General features: G+C 43.2%; 1 protein-coding gene across 1 annotated transcript in view; it reads left to right on the forward strand.

The window, feature by feature from the left end:
• Positions 1-21,317, forward strand: part of LOC146569524 (membrane-associated guanylate kinase, WW and PDZ domain-containing protein 2-like) — an 85,753-nt gene extending 64,436 nt beyond the window's left edge. The window contains exons 10-22 of the mRNA XM_085281878.1: positions 2,569-3,098; positions 3,852-4,020; positions 11,792-11,823; positions 14,134-14,326; positions 14,405-14,520; positions 14,943-15,135; positions 15,658-15,897; positions 17,067-17,252; positions 17,671-17,956; positions 18,554-18,833; positions 18,939-19,082; positions 19,537-19,675; positions 20,479-21,317. Coding sequence (XP_085138004.1) covers positions 2,569-3,098; positions 3,852-4,020; positions 11,792-11,823; positions 14,134-14,326; positions 14,405-14,520; positions 14,943-15,135; positions 15,658-15,897; positions 17,067-17,252; positions 17,671-17,956; positions 18,554-18,833; positions 18,939-19,082; positions 19,537-19,675; positions 20,479-21,173 — 3,203 coding nt within the window. The 3' untranslated portion in view covers positions 21,174-21,317. The remainder of the gene's footprint in view (positions 1-2,568; positions 3,099-3,851; positions 4,021-11,791; positions 11,824-14,133; positions 14,327-14,404; positions 14,521-14,942; positions 15,136-15,657; positions 15,898-17,066; positions 17,253-17,670; positions 17,957-18,553; positions 18,834-18,938; positions 19,083-19,536; positions 19,676-20,478) is intronic.
• Positions 21,318-22,381: the final 1,064 nt, after the last annotated feature.

Below are 22,381 nucleotides of genomic sequence, written 5' to 3' on the forward strand. Positions count from 1 at the left end.
AATGGAGTTGTGGTCCTAAATACTGATTATAAATATTTGTGGATTTTTCTCCACAATGACTTCAGTTCTGGACATTTTCAAAACTAATGGTAATGGTTTGTTCCTCATGATCCGCGTACAGTGCATAGAATAAAGCACTATATGAATATGAATGTATGGTGGAGTGGTCGTAAGAGCACAATAATATAAATGTGTTTAGTTGCGAGTTGATTCCAAGTAGCGCAGGCTATTTTCTTTCCATCAACCATACCTGTAACATACCCACATCTAAAAGGACTTTTACAGTCATATACAAAATACCAATAGGAGGCACAGTTGGTCCTCTGTGGCAAAATATACAGCTCTCTGTCTCGGTTTTTTATACGAGCATGCGTTATTAAGGTCAATGTCGTTTTCTTCCCGTGATTCCTGTGTTTTTCTTTATTAAAGTCTTCTTCAGTTTCTCTCAAATCCAATTCAAGTCCAGTTATCATTTATTATAAGTCCCCTGTGATGTATAATAAATGATATCAATATAGTGAAAAAAATTGCCTGTGTACCCCAAGATTCCTGGAAATTTAAAATCTATTGCTATTGTTTCCACATCCACACAAATAAGAATTCATGGGCATCATTTGTCCTTGTTGGCATATTTGGGATGCCCTATATTTATGCCTGTGGCACTGTACGTCCCAGACAAGGACTCCAGTTTCCTCCCAGTACACCCTGTCCTCTGTCAGTGCACTGTAACATCTTCCTTTTAATAAGATGGAGAGAAAAAAGGTTTGATTGGCCATAACTGACATCAGCCCACACACCACCTACTTCATTAGGAGATTCAATCTGCCTTGATAGCCAAACAGCAGGAACACAAACAGTCCTGGTAAAATAATTTGTACACAGGTGTACCAGTGTCAGACACCCCCAGACATGTGTTTGTGCTTTGATTCGTAAACACAAACGAGCAGCAATGCTGTCTCACGTGGCTCGCTTAGTGGCTGGAAAGAACCTGCATTGCTGTGTGTGGAGAGGTACAGATTGGCTCCTCGGAGCAGCCAGTGTGTGTTTTCATTCCTGGTGTCCTTGAATAAAGTCCTAAATCCAGTTCATTACCAGTATGTTGTTGAGGATGAAAACGCAGATTCCATAGGTTATTTTAAACTTCACACGCAAAAGCCAGTTTTTAGGTTTAAGATAAAAAGCCAATGCTAGAAAAATCCCAGTAAGCCACCGTCACAGGATCAGAGGAGGACAAGCTTCATGTGTGCTCTCTTCCGAACCTGCGAGCTGGCCTCATGCCTGGCACGGCCGGTGCCTAAACTGCTCATTTAGAGCTCATTTCAGAGCTGGGATTCCTCCTTCCTGCTTTCAGCTCCTGCTCTGTGCTTTTATGTCTCTCCCTCTGCCTATCAGTTTCTCTTTTATCTGGATTCTATCTCTTTCTGTTTTATCTCCATCTCTCTTTGTCTCTGCAGCTTACCCTTTATTATGCTTCCTTATCTAACCATGTCATCTGACACTTCTCCTCTGTTTTCAGCCTCAGTGTGTTTTCATCCATGTTCTCTTTCTACCTCTCTGGTTTTTCCTCTCTCCATCCCTCTCTCCTGGTCTGTCAGCCTCCCCCCCTCCTCTCTCTCTCTCTCTCTGTTCTGATTTCTGTTCTCTCCAACTTGCTCCTCTACGCTCTGTGACATTGCCAGAGCGCACACACATTCACATTCACACTCGCACACAGTTGCACGCAGACACTCCCTGGCTGAGATTAGCTGGCCTATTTGAGCTGTGCAGCATTGCTCTTAGGGATTGTGTACGATTGTGCATGCGACATGTATGGTGTATGTTTGTGTGTGCGCATATGCTCATGGGAATGTGTGCGTGTCTGCATGTGTGACAGAGAGCGCCGCTAGAAGTGTGAAATAGAGGATTTGAGGCAGCTGTATTTGTCATGGGGCTGTGGATTTAAAGCTGAAATCCATAACTTTCCGCACGTTCAAACTACAGCAGAGATGACGGAGTATCTAGTGTCGTATTTGTGAAGTTATTTCACCTCTTTTTTTTTTCTGCACACCAATAACAATGTTATCAATCAACCAGGCAGAGCAATCTAAAGTTCTAATACTGAGGAGACACCACCAGCCAGGATGGGTGTGCTGAAGGAAACTGAACACACACATATACACACACAATCTTTTAAACAATGGTACTCACGCATTTTGGGTTTTCGACTGTGAGATGGAGTCGGAGGGTTATAATGCGCAGTGCATGAGACTGTAGGTATTTACACATTTGAATTTTTGAGATTTTCTGTCAATTTGCACGAATCATACTCATCAAGACTCTGACCCCTGTCTCATCTCTCTGTCTCGCACATACACTTTGGTCGCCTGCTGTGGCAGTGGACTGATACCATGATACTTGTGTGGCACTTTTGAGAGGCGAACTTGTTCTGATGCCACAGAGAGATGAGACCTTTATTTTTACTGCACACTATGTCATACATGAGCCGCTGACAACAGATCTTTTGGTTTTCTCTGCATCTACTGTGACATTCTGCCATGTGACTGAGGCTGCTCCTGTCTCCTCCCTCAGGTGATGTCATCGTCTACATTAATGACATTTGCGTGCTTGGCACGACGCACGCCGATGTGGTCAAACTTTTCCAGTCTGTACCGATCGGTCAGAGCGTGACCCTCGTGCTCTGTCGAGGGTATCCCCTGCCCTTCGACCCCGAGGACCCAAGCGGTGCGGCCAGCGCTTCCCTGACGCCCATTGGGCTGGAGCACCGCCCGCTGGTGGTGAATGGTCGCGGCAGCTATGACCCGTACCTGGAGTACCTGTCGCTGAGCTCCCAGCTTCCTGGTCAGGCTCTGGCCCAGGCTGGAGCTTCCCATCCCGGAGACACACATCTGGACGGCTCATCCCTGCCGCCCACCACGCCCGGCTCGGCATCGGCGCTCACACCTCACAATGACAACGTGTCAATGGCCTCTTCTGGGACTGGGGCTGTTGCCGGGGCAACAGCACAAGGGGCAGAGCTGCTAACAGTTACCATGGTGAAAGGAGCAGAAGGATTTGGGTTCACCATCGCCGACAGTCCTACCGGTCAGCGAGTTAAACAGGTGAAGTGTCCCAACGCCGCCTCCTCAATCAGTGAACGACTTCAGACCTGTTTAATATTTTAATTGTAATTTTCATTCAGCATTTCAGGAATTAAATGTGTTCTTTCAAGTGCAAACTCTCCACAGTCGGCTAAAATAGTCGAGCTGACTTACAAATTAAACTTGAAGTAGAGTTACGACAGCAGGTCAGAGAAAATTTAATTTGGTCAACACAACGTGGTAGAAAGAGATCGAGATAAGAAGAACAAAGTGAGCTCACCCTGTGTTGGGTTTGCTATCTACTAATGTGGTACGAATCGAGTCTCCGGAAGGTGTGGAGCAAAAAGGGGGGAAAAAATTCCCACCCTGCATACTTAAATACCTGGAAAGAAGGAACAGATATAAATTAGAGTCGCTGATTGGGAATGTGACAGATGCTAATCCTCATCCCAGTTGTATGTGTACAATAAAACATCTGCACCACAATATACATCTGTCTCCACCAACATGACAGCATCTGTGCTTTTCCCCTTTTGTTTTAAGAATTTCTTAGTCTTCTTGAATCGAAGTAGCTCAGATGGCTGTTCCTATAAATCTTTAAACAGTACAACATGTGCGGTGAAGATTTTAGAATTTAGGTCCCACTGTGGGCAATTGCAGCTTTCCACTGTAACCCATTTTTATTGATTGTGGTTTACAAAAGCAGTTTTATGTTTGAGATTGGAAGGTACCATGAAGCCAAGTATAGTAACGGTGGATGATGATGTGGTGCAGGTGCTAGACGCGGGCTCACAGGGAGCATCGGGGCTGGTAGAAGGAGACCTGATCCTGGAGGTAAACCAGCAGTCAGTGGCTGCAGCTGGACATGGACGAGTGGTGGAGATGCTCAAAGAGTGTCCTGTGGGAGCAGAAGCAACACTCCTCATACAGAGAGGAGGAACAGGTGAGAGAGACAACATTTACCTTGTTTCTTTTGACTGTTTCTCACTACAAACACACTCTTTCTGCAAAAACAAATCTAAATAAAAAAAGCTTGTAAATGGCACCTAATTTAAATCTTCCCAAATAGAACAGAACAGTAAGTGAAAGTTAAACTTAGTTTGATTCATATAGTGTCAAATAACAATAGTAATTTCAAATTTTTTATTAGAAAATAATGTGAATATTGTTCAGAGTAAAATTAAAGTCACTCTTAGACTGCACAAAGGTTTTATTCTCAATTCAGGAAAAAAGTTGTAATGTCAGTGTAATGTAGGAGAAGCTACTATCAGGTAAATATTTTTGGAAAAGGTATTAAAGAAACCTTTTTGTTGTTGGGATGAAATAATGAACAACTCTGACATAATAATGAATATGTCAAATTCAGTTATGTCTTCAAAAGAGATAATATACAAAACTATTTGGGTACATGGGTACAGGTGTAAATAACTTTTACACTTTTTTTGTTCTTGTTGTTTTATTTTTCCTTTTTCCTCCATTTTGGATACTAGGAAAGCTGTAATGAGTAATATATGCCGGGCAGATTTCTCTGCCCAGTCTTAATAAAAATAAACTTACTGAACTAACAAATCACTTAATATAATATTAGAGTATATTATAGCAAATTTTATAAAGATAACCCTTTTAACAGAAGGAATCCTATGCCAGCACCAGGGTCAGGGAGGTACAGCCATCTGCCACAACGGCTTGGATTTAAGGGAAAAAGAGGCAGCACACGGAGAGAACACAATAAAACATGAATTGCAGGGGAGAGAAGACACAAAGTTAATGAAATGCAATCGTGCCATATAAATGCATAAGAGGCCACCCTGCTGCATTTAGCTAACAGATACTCGCCGAACTAGAAGCTGTAAATGAATGGCGAGTGGAAAAGAGGGGCGTGGACGAGCCTCTTCTTCTTCATGGGAGCTCCTCAAGCAGCCTGAGACTTGCACAACTGCTATGAGATTTATCAAAAGGATTTTTTTAAACTCTAATCTAAAATCTAGAGAAAGTGTCTGTCTCTTGAATTTACTCTGGACCGAATCAGTTGATGAGTTTGTAAACTGGTGGTATTTTCCCTGTGATTTCACACAGAAGAAAATCCAGATGAATTTAAAGCGAGCCAAAATGCGTCATTACAAATCACGTGAGAATGTTCAGTCCGCTCATTGGCCAGATGTGTCTGGGAGCAGAAGCAACAAAATAAATATATAAATAATATAGGAAGAAGGAGCTCTATTTTGGACTATCGGAGAACATGGAGAATTTCAGTTGATTTCCCAGCTGGTTGCTTGCCCGTACAGACCTTTGCACATCTATTGAACATTCCCGCATTGAAAATACAAAGCATAAGTGGCTACAGAAAGTTTTTTAGCTCAAACTTGCAATGTACCCCAGGTAGTTGGTTGTGATCACATTAGCACCATAAACAAACTGCACTGGAGTTCACCATCTCCTCCAAAGAGCCTCAGTGTGGCCGTTTATTATGTTCACACCTGAACAAACGAAGGGAAAAAATGAATGAGAGTTCAGTTTAAACGGAACAAGCACTGCAGATGTGAAAGCACCCTTAAACTGGGAATTTTGCCACTGGAAATGTTCTACCTCTGATCCTGCTTTTGGAAACTTTGGGAACCACCTATCCATCACTTTTCTTAACCACCCATTCATTTTAGGATTGCCAACGGCTGGCACCTGTTCCATCTGAACCCGAACCAGAGCTGGATTACAACCGGGTTAGGTCGCCACTCCGTCATAAGGTGCAAACACAGAAGTCCATGGGTAGTTTTGACTCACATGCTTGTCTTTGGACTGTAGTAATAAAAACAGGAAGACTGAGCCAAGACTGACCAAAAACCATCGTTGTGTGAGGCAGCAGAGCTAACCACTGCACCACTGTGATTACTGTTTTTAGCCAGAATGATCAAATTGGTTATAGTGAAAGTCCAGCAAGTTTCTCCTCTTTTAATGCCCTCTTTGAACTGTTTAAGTTTGCAGTGACAAAAACGATTTCACTCCAATTAATGCAGAATCACATGTGATATTTTGTTACCGTTCATAACTTAACAGAAGAATAATTAAAGATGAGTCCAGTGCAAGAGCAGCTTCCCGCTAAATGTAAGCTGGTTTCTGGCTTTGACGTGCACAAACATCGTTTTGCTTTGCATCGTCACCTCCAGCTGCAGCTTTGCAATAGAGAAGTCAAGTAGAGTTGACAGTGAGCACTGAAAGAGCTAAAGAGATTTTGATTATGATGATTTCGAGACCTGTTCTATTTTTAAACTCGTTCAAGTAACACGGCCTATTTATTCGGATTTTATTCAGGTCTTAAGATGAGATTTTATTTTTGGAATAATAAATACTTTAGAAGCTGGAAGAATAATATTGTCTGGTGCAAATTATCTGTTGGCAGGGGAGGGGGGAATTTCATAAAAAGTGAAACAATTCAAATGTATTTCACATTGTGTCGGTTAAGAAAATGAAACTTTAATATCCACCGTGGGGAAATTTGATCAATGCAGGTACAAATGGCTGCAGGACAGATTATTAGAAATGATATAACCTAAGGATGCAATGAACAATATGTTGTTTAGTGTATTTCATATGCGGTGACTCATCCAGTGAATACACATCAATATTACAGATCAGGAAAAAAGTGTCAGCAGATGTCACACTAAGTGTTTTGTGCATCGCACCATGTGTTCTCAGCAGTTTCCAAGTGCAGCTTTATCACCAACATGTCATCGATGTTTTCCAGTGAAACAGAACAGAGAGGCATGAGGGGGATTTGACATGGAGGGAGTTTTAAGATACAGCACATCAAATGTAAAATGAAGTGGGGAGTTGGGATGAGAGGCGGCGTTAAACTCACCGTCAGGTGTAGCGCGACTCTGGGCACAGATGGCACCGGCACTGTTGTGGGGAAAGCAGTTTCATTCCCACTGAGGCCACTCATCTTCAGAACAAATGCGGTTATTTTACTGCAATGTGCTTTGGACAGAAATTACTGGAGAGTGTCATCTAGCTGGCAAACAGGATGAACTGGATGGTGTGATGCTGTTTGGCTGAATATACTGACTGTGCTCGCACGGGCTGCAAAACCACATTTTTACCGTTTTGCTGAATACAAATCTAGTTTGATGTTATGTTAGGTGAAGGAAAGCGGGACAAGAAGAGAATATATGGAGTCTTATTACTGGCTGTGATCTGTTTTCCTGTCCATTGCAAAACTTCCATTGCTTTCTCACAATGGCACAGGCTTTTATCCTATTAAACAAGCATTTAAATCTGACTTATTAGACTGTTGGCTCTTTGTATTTTGACAAATTTCGGGGCTAGTGAGGTTCCACAATACCTGCAATGAGCTGCTGTTTTCCACGTATAATGCTCCTGCACATGTTCAGTGAAGGGAGAAGACAATCGCACACCCTTGGTGTGAGAAAATAAATCAAAATGGAGTTATAAAGGTGGCGAGAAAGGGGGCTGAGGAGAATTTCATGGTGTTGAAGCTTGAAGTATAGATTCTTGCAGTTCTGCCAGGACCGCATGGAGTGTGGCTATTTTCCCACTTTTTGTAGTTCCTGTATGTTTAGCCACCTGCAAGGAAATAAAATTGCACAGTGGAAGCTGCATTTGTTGACACGTACTCTTGCTCTGATTCTCTCGGAGGTGTTCAGGTCACAGGTCAGCATTTGACTTGATAATTCCCCCCGGCTGCCTATACCATTTGCCTGAAACACACACACACACACACACACACACACACACTAAACTACACAGCAGTTAAATATGGAGCATTGTTGCTCATGAAAGTGAAGAACAACAAAAGTCATCTTCTGTTGTTTAGCCGTTTAAAGAGAAAACCTCATGAGCTCATTGTGTTTTGAATGAGGCGTGCAGCATCTTTGAAGTTCACATTTTAATGCTTGTTTTTGTCATTATGTCTGTAGTTTCTCCAGAGATAATTTGCCAGGAGTTCAGAGTTAATATGCTTTGTTTCTGAGATGATATCAAAACAATAAAGAGGAATTATGGCGATGCCCTCGTTTGCATCACCCTTTTCGCGAATTGTATTTAATTAGGAATGAAGTCAATCAGTCTCCTATGCGTCTAAGGTTTAATTAATTGAAGTGTGGCACGAATTATGATTGCAGACCTGACAAGCCATCAAAGACATTAGTTCTTAGCGATCCTGATACATCAGACTGTCTGATGTAAGTGCTGCTGGGTGGTTTGCTGATTTTCATGCAGGTCCTGATTGCTTTGAATACATTATTGGCAATAATTGGAGATCTATAAGGATGATGTCTGTATGAAATGAGTACAAATGACTAAAGTGCTTTCAGCACGAACACAGAATACACCAGGGTATGCCGCTGCATGTGTGGATGTATATGTGAGCCACTCAGATCAAATGCTGCAATGCTCCCCGTGGCGGCCCAACCGTGCAGAGCCAACATCTGCCACCTGGAGGTCAGCGTTGCAAAAGCACTGCTTCAGATACAACATTTATGCACACGCTAATGCAGAGTCACATGTAGATACACAGTTGCAAAGTATATCTTTCTGAATAGATATCCTTCTAGATGCTAGGCTGAATGTGGCAGATTACCCCCCCACCCCCCCACCCCTTCCCCCAAAGATGCGATCTCCTCACAAACTCACCAGTTTCTGTCAAACAACTCAAGACAACAACCCCACAGGGGCTATCAGCCTGACACACCAGGAAGCTCTCCGGCTCTCTCCGTGCCTCTCTCTTCTCTGCAGGGTGAAAGAGGGGACAAGGTCCTTTACAGTGACTCAGATGTGCAAAATGTCAGGAATGTTTAAACATGTTCGAGTTCTCAGATGAAGAATTTTTGTGCAGAGCATCAGTGAGATTTAGGCTGACCACATGATTTTAGATGTGTGACTGAGTGCATTAGAGCCCTCTGTAACGGAGACACAGTGCTAGACTTCCTCTGCATGTATGACTGTGTGTGTTGTGTGTGTGTGTTGTCTGACTGCTTGACTGTAGCGTGGGCACACTGCCAGAGCTGCACAGAGCTCTGGTCATGTTCACAGCTCCGTCCCCTGACATCCCAGTTTGAAGCAGAGCCAACCACAGACCAGAGACATGTTGCAGCACCAATGAGGATGCATACTGAGGCTGGAAAGAAAAAGGTGTCGGGCTGCACAAGCCAATCAGGCTAATCTGAAGGCCATCCAGAACTCAGCAGGCTAGTCTGTGATACTAGCCTGCCAGACTGTTTGACCACTGACTTGTGAGAGAGACCATGTGAAGCCTCCTAAAAGTCATTCATTTGTAATTCATCAGCATGCATACGAGTGCGCCACACATGCTGGTGAATTATATTAGCATTTAAATGTGCTTAAATGTGTCTGTAAGGATGATGGTTCTCTGTAATATGAGTGGACAATTGCCTTGTAGCTCATTTCCTTCAGTGGGTCATTAAGGAAAGTTTTCTGAAAAGGACTTATTAGAAGTTCTTAAAGGCTTCCCTTAAGGCCCGTATTCCCTGCAGAACGTGGTTATTAGTCCCAGCCTCCCAAAGAGCCCTCCCTCCGCCGCCGCCACTGTGTAGCACCATGGATGGTGCTCATCAGTGTTTATGGGAGCGTTTTAATTCTATTTCCCTCCTCCACACTCTCAGATACAGCTAGGATGGATGACATTTGGTTTTGAAATGGAAAATATTTCCAGGTTGCAAAGATGCTTTTAACTGGGCAAATGGGGGAGGCGGGATTCAAAGTGGGGGGAAAAGTGAAAGGAAATGAATTAAAATTTTCATTTTCACTTCATACTGACATGCAGTGATTTGTCGTATTTAGTTGTCCTCGACTCTCTCGCGCTCTCTGATTTATTTTTTTTTTTTTTTAATTGAAAGCTCTGCCGTTCTGTTTGTTGGTACATGTTCTGGGCTTCATCTCACAAATCTAAAAAGCAGACCGATGTAGTGAGACAGTAATTATTTATGGTTACATTTGACTGTTATTATAGTGATATTGTCATTGCATCCTATTCTATTTGTTGAGCCACGATCGCCCTTACTGCAATAAATCAATGAACAACTGCTAATCTCTGGCTGTCTACATGCAAAGAAATTCATGTTAAAAAAAGAAACTCACATTAACTGCTTACATTCAGCATCAAGCCAGAGCCTCATGGATCTGAAACAGAAATTCAACTCTTCCACAAATACTGACGTAGTTGCTGCAGGACTGCACTTTGGCACTTTGACGGTAATGCTTGATATATAAGCAACCAGACTATATAAATATAACCAGAAACCAGCTGTTGCAGAGAGACATGTTGCAGACAAGTTGCGTTCACTGGTGTAGACTGACTTAGATGTGTTGGCAATCTGTCTGCATTTATAAATGATGCCAATTATTTGCAAACCTTCACCAATCTGTCTGAGAGTGACTGCAGTCAGTCAGCAGTTATTTGGGGACAGGTTGCTTCCCACCTGTGTAATCGCTTTGCGATTGACATGGTCACCACGACTGCTTGCAGCCGGTTGCTGAATGTAAAAAATACTCAGTGGAGTGACCATCAAACACCATTTCCCCCACCCCCAGTCACAAGGAGGCTGCTGTCCTATTTTTGCTCTGATGTGACTGAGCCATTACTGAAAAATGGCAGTGCCACCATATGGTGATGAACACTGCAAAATGTTTTGGCTCATATCTTGGGAATTGTGAGATGTGCAGGAAAAAAACTTTTGTGTGTGTGGATTTAGTTTAATGCACTGAGGAGACTTGTTTATTGGCTACATTTCCGCCAACCATCATCAGACTCATCACGTCTAGGGGGCACTACAGTAGTGTAAACAGGTTTTGTTTTTTTGTTGTTGTTTTTTAAATCAACCCTAGTGAAGTAGTCACATAATCAGGATCCCTTCACATTCTCCTGCGTGCTGTCAGATGCAAAAACACCTGTAATTCTCAGTTACCCAACAGGTTGAAAGCTGCTGCAAGCAAGCTGCATCAGGGTTCTCCAGCAACTGCACATTTTTGTTCCATAAATACAGCATATTCCACCCGGCGCTCCCTGACATTTCTCAGAAAATCTTAGAAACTGTCAGATATTAAGCACGCTTGGATTCTCAAAAGAATACTTTCCAAGCGCCCACATCAGATGGAGGATTTTTTGTTTATGCATTTCTATCCTCAAGTGTAAAGATTCAGTCTAAATGTTTGTACAAGGCAGCTACTGTACATTTTCTCCATGTATAAATGTATGTATTTGGGTCTTAGCAGCATAAATGTTCTGTACGTCTTTGACTCAGAGGAGTCACAGGGGAGCTGTGGCGATGAGATTGTTGTTGTGATGTAGAGCTCTCCGTGCTTCCTGCGCGCGGATAATACACAACTTTCACAGCAAATAGTGTGTGTTTGCGGGTTCGTGTGGAGTGGCGGGGGCCTGTGCTTTCGCCTGCAGCTAATGATGTAATTATGCTGAAAACAAACGCAACAACCAAACCTGTTTAAGAAGAGTTACACAAACAAAGTCAAAACAGAGAAATATGAAAACAGCAAACTGCGGATTTTTGTCACTCATTAAGGGAAGATTTCTGATTTTTATCTCATCAGCAGAAAGGCTTGTTCTCAGATCTTCGTTGTTTTGTTTTTTCCCGTGTAGTTGTGTTTCGTCGATTCTTCTGTTTTTCCTTAAAAATGGAACAGATTATTTGAGTTTGTTCTGTGTTAACTTTGTTTTTCTTCCTCAGGCCACATCTCTCCATGGAAGGCCTCCAAACAGGTACGGTGATTGAACTAAATGTGTTTCTGGCTGTGTGTTAGGGATCAGCACTGGTTGCAGAGACTGTGTTACCTCAGAGGTGTTTGGCTTTTACTTTATTGTAAAAAGAGACATCCTCCCCTGAGCTGCTTATTACTTTGATCACTTCAGAAGGTACATCGCACCAGCTGGGGGGAAAAAAAACCCCTCTTCAGGTTGATTTTTAGACTACCTGTTGCTGGCCGAACAATCTGTTCTCCTTTACATTACACAGCACATTCGGGTGTGGTGATTGTCACCACATTTAAGTTTGAAATATGATTGTTAATTTAAATTCATAATAGTTATTTTTCTTTACTGGATAATAACACGTGTTCCTTCTCAACATTATTTTCTGCATATCTGCACACACACACTCACATCCTTCAGCGTTTAGAGAAGAACACAGATTTCCTATTTTTGCCTCTACAGTGAATTTAAAATGAGGCAATCAAGATGTGATTGAAGTGTAGACTTTCAGCTTTAATTCAAGGGCTTTAAAGAGTTATAGCCATTTTATGGTCACCCCATTTTCAAAGGCTCCAAAGTTAACTGGACAAACTAATCATAAATAGAAGATTTTTCTCTTTTTTTTTAACACCTAGATGCAAATTCAGAAATGAAAAACTGACTTCATAAAGGCTAAATGCTGCATTTCCTTCACAAAGGAGGACGATGCATTGCTAGTCTGTACTGCAGCTGCTTGTTGGTCCATAGTCTGATCAGTTAATATCTTGTGACTGTCTCTGCCATTAAATAGCATTTTATTTCTTTATATTAATAGGTTTTTAACGTGAGTATATTTTGAGTCATTATTCATCTGTACTGTATTTATCTTTGTGTAACTTCAAATTAATTCTGCTATTTCAGTCAGCAGCCACATCATCAATAAACACTGACTGTGTGTCGATGCCAAATCAATGCCTCCACCATGTTGGATAGAGTGAACGAAGGCCTTGGTTTACATTTCCACGCTTCTCTCTTCTTTCATTCTAATAAATCTTTTTAATGTGCAAAAGTCTTGACTAATGTCTAATCTGATCTTGCTGTTGTTAAATGTAACCAGTAGTTTGCAGCTTGTTGTAAACTCTGTTTACATGCATGAAGGCATGAACATTCACATATCTACAGCGAAGTAATCTGCCTTGGTTACAATGTTTGGAATTCCCTCTGTGATCATGAACTTTAGTTGTCTTCTGTTATCTTTTATGCTTTTTGGCGTTGCTGAGCTGGCTGAGCTTTTAAAATGAACCAGATCGTAGAGTAAGCACTCGACCCCAAGCTAGTGACGGCTTCCTTCACTTACTTTGACACCTTATTAATCAGCACATTGTGAGTGACCGCGAACCATCAGAAAATCTAACCCTCATAAACAACATTGGACCTTTTATCTATATGGTAAATGGCCTGTATTTATACAGCGCTTTACTAGTCCCTAAGGACCCCAAAGCGCTTTACATATCCAGTCATCCACCCATTCACACACACATTCACACACTGGTGATGGCAAGCTACATTGTAGCCACAGCCACCCTGGGGCGCACTGACAGAGGCGAGGCTGCCGGACACTGGCGCCACCGGGCCCTCTGACCACCACCAGTAGACAACGGGTGAAGTGTCTTGCCCAAGGACACAACGACCGAGACTGTCCAAGCCGGGGCTTGAACCGGCAACCTTCCAATTACAAGGCGAACTCCCAACTCTTCAGCCACGATCGAACCTGTTATTTTATCTCCTTAAGTTATCATAAAATAACAAAGACTGACATTTAACTGTCTGGTTACTTTTAAGCCTGTTAAAATGAGAAAACTGTCCCAACCATTTAGTCTGTTATTTTTATTAAACCCTGTGAATTAAAGCTGAAAGTCTGCACTTCACTCACATCTTGATCATTTCATTTCAAATCTACTGATGAATATCTCCAAAGGCAAAATTTCAAAAACTGTGTCTGTTGTCTTTAATTCTGTTGCCTTGACATAGCATTCATTACTGTTTGAAAGATCATAATGCCCATGTTCAGCCTATTGTGTTTAGATATGGAAAGTTAAACCCGCAATGCAAAAACAGTCTTTTGTGTCCAGCACTTAAACATTTGATGTGTTTAATCCTGAATACTTGGCAGAAGGAGTTTTGAAGTCTTCATAGCGACATATTTGAACTATTATTTATAGTGATAATTTATAATAAAATAATAATAATAATAATAAGTAATGATTAATTTAAGACAAACAATAAAAATGAATGGGCAAAACTGAGTTAAGTTAAAAAACTGTTGTTGGTGCTTCCTTCTAGTTACCTGACCAATGGGATCCACACAGCAGCCCTCAAGCAAATCTGTCTGGTCCAGTATTGCCGCCTGGTACGCCCTTCCCAAACCAGCCACAGCACCGCACTTCTGTGCCTGACTCCACCGAAGGCTTCGACCTTAACAAACCCGACCCGTATGACCTTTATGAGAAGTCGAGGGCCATCTACGAGAGCAGACGTGAGTACAGAAAACTTTATTTTTTAGTTTAAGGCGGAAAATCGAGCATTGTTTTAACTGTAAGCTCCTGTGTGTCAGGCCCGGAGTACGAAGAGGTGGAGGTGCACCTGCTGAGGGAGAAGACTGGATTCGGCTTCCGCATCCTGGGGGGAGACGAGGCCGTGCAGGCTGTGAGTCCGGACGCCCGTGACAAGGCTCGTATGGGACGGGCTGGACCACACTCATATTTTAACCTCATACACACCAGCCTCATCTGACTTGCACTTAATCTTGTCTCACATTCTCCATCCAGTCCCAAACATCTGACCAAAACAGCCTCCAGACACACACACAGACTTGCACACAAGTGGCCTTCTCACACTTTGCTGACCCTCTAACTGCTCAGTGCCTCCCATACTGAAGTAATGCCTTGCTAACTTGTCCACGTTGTACAACAGCATGCAGTCTATGACAGAGAAAGAATGTGACATAAGGATATAAAGAAGGTGAAAAACTGTTACCATGACCCAAAGGTAGTTTACAAGCTAAGTAAAGCAACTGTTGTGTGTTTCCACTTGTCTTCGACTCATCTCCTTCACCCAAATCTATGCTGCTAATATTGATTGTCTTTGAACAGATTGTCATTGGCGCTATAATAGAGAACACTCCCGCTGAGCGCGACGGGCGGCTTCGACCCGGGGATGAGCTCATTTCTGTGGATAAAAATGTGGTTGCTGGGAAACCGCACAAATATGTAATAGACTTGATGCACGCAGCCGCTCGCAATGGTCAAGTCAGCTTGACTGTGAGAAGGAGAGTGCAAATGCCTGGTGAGGACATGTTTTGTTTGTTGATATTTTTTTTTTCTGTTCTTTTTTGTTTTGTGTTTTTGTCTTTTTTTTCACACTTGACCAAGATTGGAGAACAGGCTGCACATTTCACTGGCATCAAATTAAAAAAACACAGCTTGGACACAGCACACATGCTAACAGTCTGCGCGCAGGATCTCTGTGTACTTCTCACCCACACATCCTTTCTGTGGTAGTAGATCATACATACATTTATCCTTTGTTCATTGTCAGCTCTGCAGCAGCAGGCTCTGTGGTTTGTGTCTTTCTGGGTGCGCTTCTCCCGCAGGGGCAAGCGGTTACAAAAGAGTCATAAATGACAAGCAGAGAAGCCAAGTTTGACTTTGACACAGAATCCCTGCTGGGATTGAAGAAGACCACTGTTGTTTTCATTTTTGTCAGTGGCTACATCTTTCATCTTTAGCTGCTTTTGTCGGGAAACTGTGAAAACTCAATGACCGCCGTGAGCGGACTCATCTCGCCTGCTCTCGTCCTCTCCTTCAGGTGAACCGTGTCCCGTGAACGGCCGCAGCCCCGGCTCAGTGTCCACGCAGCACAGCTCTCCACGTAGCGACGCAGCTTCAGCTTCGGGCCCTCCGGTGGTCGCTGCCCCGGTTGCCACTTCGCCACCGGAGGGATCTTCCCTGCAAACCAGCGATGTGGTTATTAACCGCAAGGAGAACGAGGGCTTCGGCTTTGTCATCATCAGCTCCCTGAACAGACCGGAAAATGCCACCGTCATCAGTGAGTTACAATGACTTGCATCTGTCAGGATCCCAGAAGGTCATTCCTAAAGATAAATGGTGATTTTTACATCCTGATGAGCAATCATCCTAAAGATGGTGGCTGTGCAGTCACCTTTTTAGTTTTTGCTGCTGTATCTATTTCATGAGGAAAAATGCAAATGCATAATTTAATCTCAAACCAACACGGGCCTCCTGCTCGACCAGCATAAAAACTTTATGGTATAAAGTTCGAACATATATAATGACTCCTGTGCAAATTTAGCTTCATATCTCAAATATTTTTAGGATATATTTCTTATGATTTATATATATATGTATTTTTTAAATGTATTCATTTTTTTTAAATTTCACATTGCCTGCTGTCTTCAAAGTCGATGCCTGGTTAGAGATTAGGTCATTATCATAGAATCACTTCCACTAAAGTGCTGTTTCTTATCCCGTCCAGTAGCTTCAGAGCTTCCATTAGTCGGGGTCAAGAGAAATTAATTTGTCTTGTAAGACTATAATTTTTGTGGGGATTTTTTTTCCTCTTGATTCAGCCTAAGTAGTATTAAAAGCATCTTTCTGTCTTAAATGAGGCTTTATTAAACATATGATTACGCTTTGCTACAGGGAGCTAATATCTTTCAGCAGACTGTGGGATTCTTCAGTCCGATTGGACTGATGGCACAGTGAAGATGTTTTGTTCTGAAGATTAATGGATTCTTCTCAAATGTCCTACACATTCTGGGAACATCCACTGCAATATTTCTGTACACACCTAAAAATACACATACCCCCTAAGTGGGTCTGGCATACCCATTTTGGGCATACTGAACTAATTTTAAACATTAGTTCAGGATGTAATGGTGCTTGGTGAATAGTCCCTGAGGGGTTCAGAGATATTTCATAATGAAGTGAAAATTTTCTGTTTTTTGTTAAGTGTATGTAAAAGCTTAAATTCAAAATTTAATGTGTTTAGTTGGCATACTGTCATCATGAAATTTTAAAACCTACACTTCTGTGTTGCAACTTCAAGGCAACAAAATATTTAAACCTGTCATTTTAAACAGTGGCTGCAGTCCTAACCTGTGAAGCTAAGGCTGTAATACAAACACTAATGTGCTGTTTTCACATCTTTCTTCAAAATTGCTCATGACCAACCACCTTGCTGTTGTCCGTTTCCAGCTGTGCCCCATAAAATAGGACGCATCATCGAGGGCAGCCCGGCCGACAGATGTGGGAAGCTGAAGGTGGGCGACCGGATCCTGGCAGTGAACGGACAATCCATTATCAGCATGCCGCATGCAGACATCGTCAAGCTCATTAAAGATGCTGGACTAACAGTCACTCTGCACATCATACCAGAGGAGAGTAAGTGTTTTGGTGCGGCAAATAAAACCAGACGTTGTTCTGTGAATGTTTATTTGGCTCCTGTTTTACCTTTGCAGGAAACTCCCTGAACTCGGTGCCCTCTATCTCATATGAATATATTTTATTTCACTTTGCCAAAGAAAGTCTTACACACACAAAATGTTGCATTTACTGAGGTTAAAAAGTCAAAAGGCTTCTATATTTAGTCATCTATAAAGGATACAGGGTTTGTGCTTGGTGATGCAGAAACATAAAGGTTAGAAGGTTTTTTAGCAAATGGAGCAAATAATTCAGAAGAGTTCTCTTCTGCAATCTTAAGCATCCTGAGCATGTTTTATTTGTCAATCCATTCAATTCACTTTTTATTCAAAGCTTTGTCAATCGGGTACAATCTTACCTAACCCTCTGTCCATCGCAGGCTCCCATTCTGGTCCTAGTTCAGAGAAGCAGAGCCCCATGACCCAGAAACACAGCCCGCAGACCCAGCCCAGTCCTGTAGCCCAGACAAGCCAAGGAGGCACGCAGTCTGGCCAAATGGTCGCTCAGCCAGGTCAAGCACCCGGACAGACACCAGTCCAACCCGGCCAGACACCAGCTCAGACAAACCAAGCGGTGACTGGTCCTCCTGCACCAGCAGGAACCCAGCAGAGCCCAGTCACGCAGCCATCTGGCCCCCATCCACAGCTCTACCTCCACGATGGCAGGTAAGGCTGGGTTAAGAGGGTGTTTGGTAAGATTTGTTAAAAAGCACACAGAATGACTGAAAGGAGGAGGGGCATGAAGTTCACAGGTGACAGATACCAAATTGTGCATGCTGAAGAGAGTGTCCCAGTCAGTGTAGCAGAAAACCTGTGACTGCAGACAACTGATGTCCCAGTCAGACACTCTGTCTCAGGCTGGTTTCTACCCAGTTGCATAACACCACTTAGCTTCTACAGTGTGCAGTGAATAATTTACTTTAAGGTATCACCTCTATAATGCAGGATCCTAGCAATTGGACCCTGCTGTGTGTCAAAACTATGAAAGTGTGAGTGTGCGCGCACGCAAGTCTCAGAATGCGACACTGTGAGCAGTCCTCCCAGAGCTGTGAGTTGATGCCCATTTTGCAAGTGTGAACTTGATAAAAGTTTCATAACAGAGGCTGATATTCCCACCTATCCATTTTGTGATGAGCCTTCTCATCTGCACACACCCAGTAATTGTCTGTTTTTTTCCTTCCTTCGCCAGCAAATTTATTCCAACAGGGATGCTTTTTTCACCTCGCTGCTCAGATTTTTGTCAACTTTTCATTCTCATGGCAGGTCAGAGGTAAAAGCAAGACAGGATGTCAAACCTGACTTCCGCCATCCTCCATTCACTGACTACCGGCAACCGCCGGTAGATTACCGTCACCCACCAGTGACTGATTATCGGCAGCCACCAACACTGGACTACAGACACCCACCTGGTCTGCTGGATTTTAGACAGCACCCTGCAGCTGCACAGTTCCCTCTAGGGATCCCAGCTGACTTCAGACCACAGGTAGAGCTTGACCAAGAGCTGTCTGCTTATGTTGACCGTACATCCTTCATTTGTATGCAGGTTTGTAACTTATTCCAATTATATTTATCATAATCATTGCTTTTCACATAGAAATCGCATATTTGATTTTTTTCTGTTGTAAATCGTCTACATTTTGTTCTGCAGGACTATGATTACTTTACAGTGGAGCTCGAGAAAAGCGCTAAAGGTTTTGGCTTCAGTATTCGAGGAGGCAGAGAGTACAAGATGGACCTGTTTGTGTTGCGCCTTGCAGAGGATGGTCCTGCTATACGAAATGGAAGGATGAGGGTGAGATAAGGAAAACCACGACAAGAGTGAAAGCACTCTTTGGCAGATGGTTGGGATTGCACTTGGTGAATAGTAATGGCTCTGTTTTATTTTTCAAAATGGAAAAAGTAAGTCTGATTAATCCGAAGTAAGCCAAACACACACATACATCCATCTAAATGGTCGTGTCACATAATATCACTCAGCGTCCTTGTTAAAATTTAGTAATGGTGTAAAGTTTAACAGAGCATGGATTTTTCCTTCTGCTCAAGTGAGTAAGTATGAATGCATTGAGTAAATTGAGTGAATTGAGCAAACCTTTTGCTCACTCTTAACCACTCGTGTTGAAATGTACTTGAACAAGTTGCTCAGTGGAGGTTCCCCAAGAGAAGACTGGTTCTGTGGAAAAGTTACTCTGCTGTGAGTAAACCGAGGGTGGCAGAAACTGACCCGCTCCTGTGTGTGTCTCGTCCAGGTTGGAGATCAGATCATAGAGATTAATGGAGACAGCACCAGGGACATGACTCACGCCCGCGCCATTGAACTCATCAAAGCGGGAGGCAGGCGGGTCAGGCTGCTGCTAAAGAGAGGCACAGGACAGGTGCCAGAATATGGTGAGTTTTCCTTACAAAGAGACGCAGTCTCATTGTTTACACTCTTACTAAAGATTTACTGTTTGCTCTTCAACTTAACTCAAGAACACATTAACATGCATTCATATCTGTCCACTTTTTACTCCTCGACTAATATCTGAAAGCCTACTTTGATTAAACAGTAGATGGTAACGAGCGACTCTCAAGCCTTCGTGTGTTGTAACCCCTCTGCTTTAAGTCTAATGATTGGTATAGGCTTTTATTTGCCTTCCCTCAGGAATGGTACCTCCCAACCTCTCCATGTGCATGAAAGGTGACACACTAAGCTCCCCCTATTTCTTCCTAATGGGCCACTCTAAAGACACGGTTTGTGAAAACTGCATGTCTCTCTCTCTCCATACTGATTAATCTGTGTGCTATAACTGTGGTCACGAGTTTTTGCATGGGAAAGTAGCTGACATGTGTGCATCTGTGCTCGTGTGTGCTATAGTAAGAGTGGAAGATGGTTTGTAGTAAACTATTGGGTCTAATTGTCCTGAAGAGGGTTTTGAAGTAGACTTTGTACTCGAGAGCTGCTCGGGATCAGTCCGTCACACACAGCTGCAAATATGTTAACTGTTTACAAGCACTGAATAAATCCTTACACGTAAGTCTGTTGCTGTGCTGCTTATACACATGTGCATGCAAGTTTGTCTGATATTATAAAAGAACGTGTTTATCTCTGGGGTGTTTTCCCTTTCTTTCTGTGTCTGTATGCATGTGCATGATCATTTCCACCTCTTTCATATCAGTCCTCTTGAGCATATTGTTTTCCTCCCTGACAGACTGTGCCGGCCCCTGGGATTCCCTTTCTACAGCCCACTCTGCCCTGCAGGAAGTGACCCTGGAAGCTCACCTGAATCCATTGCTCTCATCCCATCCATCGTCAGCCCCAGATTCCCCTCATCGGCTCCCTCTAGAGGCCACAGTGTGCATGGCAGACAAAGCTCCAAAGCTGACAGACCACAGCTCCATTAGAGGGGCTGCAGGTGGCAGGTCCACCGAGCAGAAATGCATCATCAGGGGGCAGGGAACCCCTCAGGGGTCGGGAGAGATGGACTGTGGACCGGGCGACAGACAGCTTCGTGCTTTGCCTTCCAAAGCTATTGTGGGAAAGTGCATTGACAGAAGAGAGAGGCAAAGGGAGACTTGCTCCCCCTGCTGTAAGAGAAAGGATCTGCATACACAAGCGTTAAGCACTATCTGGCCCTGGGACCCATTTGCTGGTGTGAATTTGAACGGAGCCTCTCAGGGCAGTGGAGATGGACATATCAGCCTCCAGGAGAGGCTGGTGTCCCGAGGTCTGTTCTCCAGAGAAGATGAGCGGGCCGGTGGCCACATTGGGCTCTACTGCCCCTCCAAAAACGTGGAAGATCCTCCAACAAGGAGTGCTGCTGCCTCCCCGAGGCCCTGGAATGTCCCTGGGTCTGACAAACTGCCTGGCACCCTGAGGTCCTGGACCTCCACAGTAAGCAGGTAGAAGGGATCTTACTGGTTTGGGCCGAGTCACACTGTATGGCTCCTCATTCAGTTCACCACTGGACCTTTCAGAGAACCAGTAGATCTCCCTTGCCGCCTCTGTCTGCCCTGTTTTCATCGCCATCGACTTCTGAGATCATGTTTTATATTTCAGTTGTTGTTACAAGATGATTATTACACCCACCACCTTAAAGACAAAGAAACTTACACAGCTATTGTAACATATGGTCTAAACCTTTGGGGACCCTTTTATGCGACTTCTGATTTTCTGATCACAGATGGAGCAATGACGCCTGACTCTGAGTGGAGCTGTACTTTCGATATGTACCTTTAAATGCTCGACTGTATCTGGTTCAGACTGTTTAGTGCAGCGTGGGCTCACACAAGGAAGAGAAACATATGTAGAACCAGGGGATTTCTGTTTTCTTGCCCTGTTTTCTCTGCGCAGTGGGATGAACCAGACTACAGGTGTGTCAGATGGAAGCAGTGACACTGAAACTCCTGGAACACACGGCACTGACCCCAACCACAGCCCAGTTAACCTGACATATGTTAAATCGCACATGCCTACCAATATATCTCATACTATAAATGTAAAGATGTGAAAAATATGTACATTTGGTAAACTCAGAAACATACCTATTGGTGTTTTTGAGGCAGTGTTGTAGTTAGACACATTGTTTAAAAAAAACAAACAAACAAAAAAAGAAGCAGGACAGTATTTTAGGATCACTGTTTCCACGGCCTCGTCTAAAAACTACATATCAAAGACTGTGCGAGTCACCACACCCGGACCGCCGAGGCAGGCGGCGTTTGTGTGCATGGATATACACCACCATGTCTTTAGACAGGGACTCGTGTCTTTTAAAGGCAGAAAATCGAGATGTGGAGCAGACCGGTCGGCACTCATGAGACGAAAAGGATTTTTTTTCCCCACGAAATTGAACAAAATTGAACTTTTGTGTAACTGAAGACAGTTGGCTTAGTAAGAACTCATGATACTCTTCTGAGTTATGTACACAACTTGATCACAGTCAACCATGCAGTCATTGTGCAGAATTATAAGCTGTGTTGTATTCATTTTAATGATCAAAAGGAAAAATTTGTCCAGTCTCTATTTCCCATTTCTATGCCTTTAACTGTGCTAAGTGTACCACATCACTGTGGGAGAGGGGCATCGGTGCGGGGAAGAGGAGGCCGATGGTTATG

Source organism: Mchenga conophoros, linkage group LG7, assembly GCF_057382185.1.
Source record: "Mchenga conophoros isolate Kocher_MC1m ecotype Shallow Benthic linkage group LG7, M_conophoros_male_GT1.1, whole genome shotgun sequence".
NCBI lineage: Eukaryota > Metazoa > Chordata > Actinopteri > Cichliformes > Cichlidae > Mchenga > Mchenga conophoros.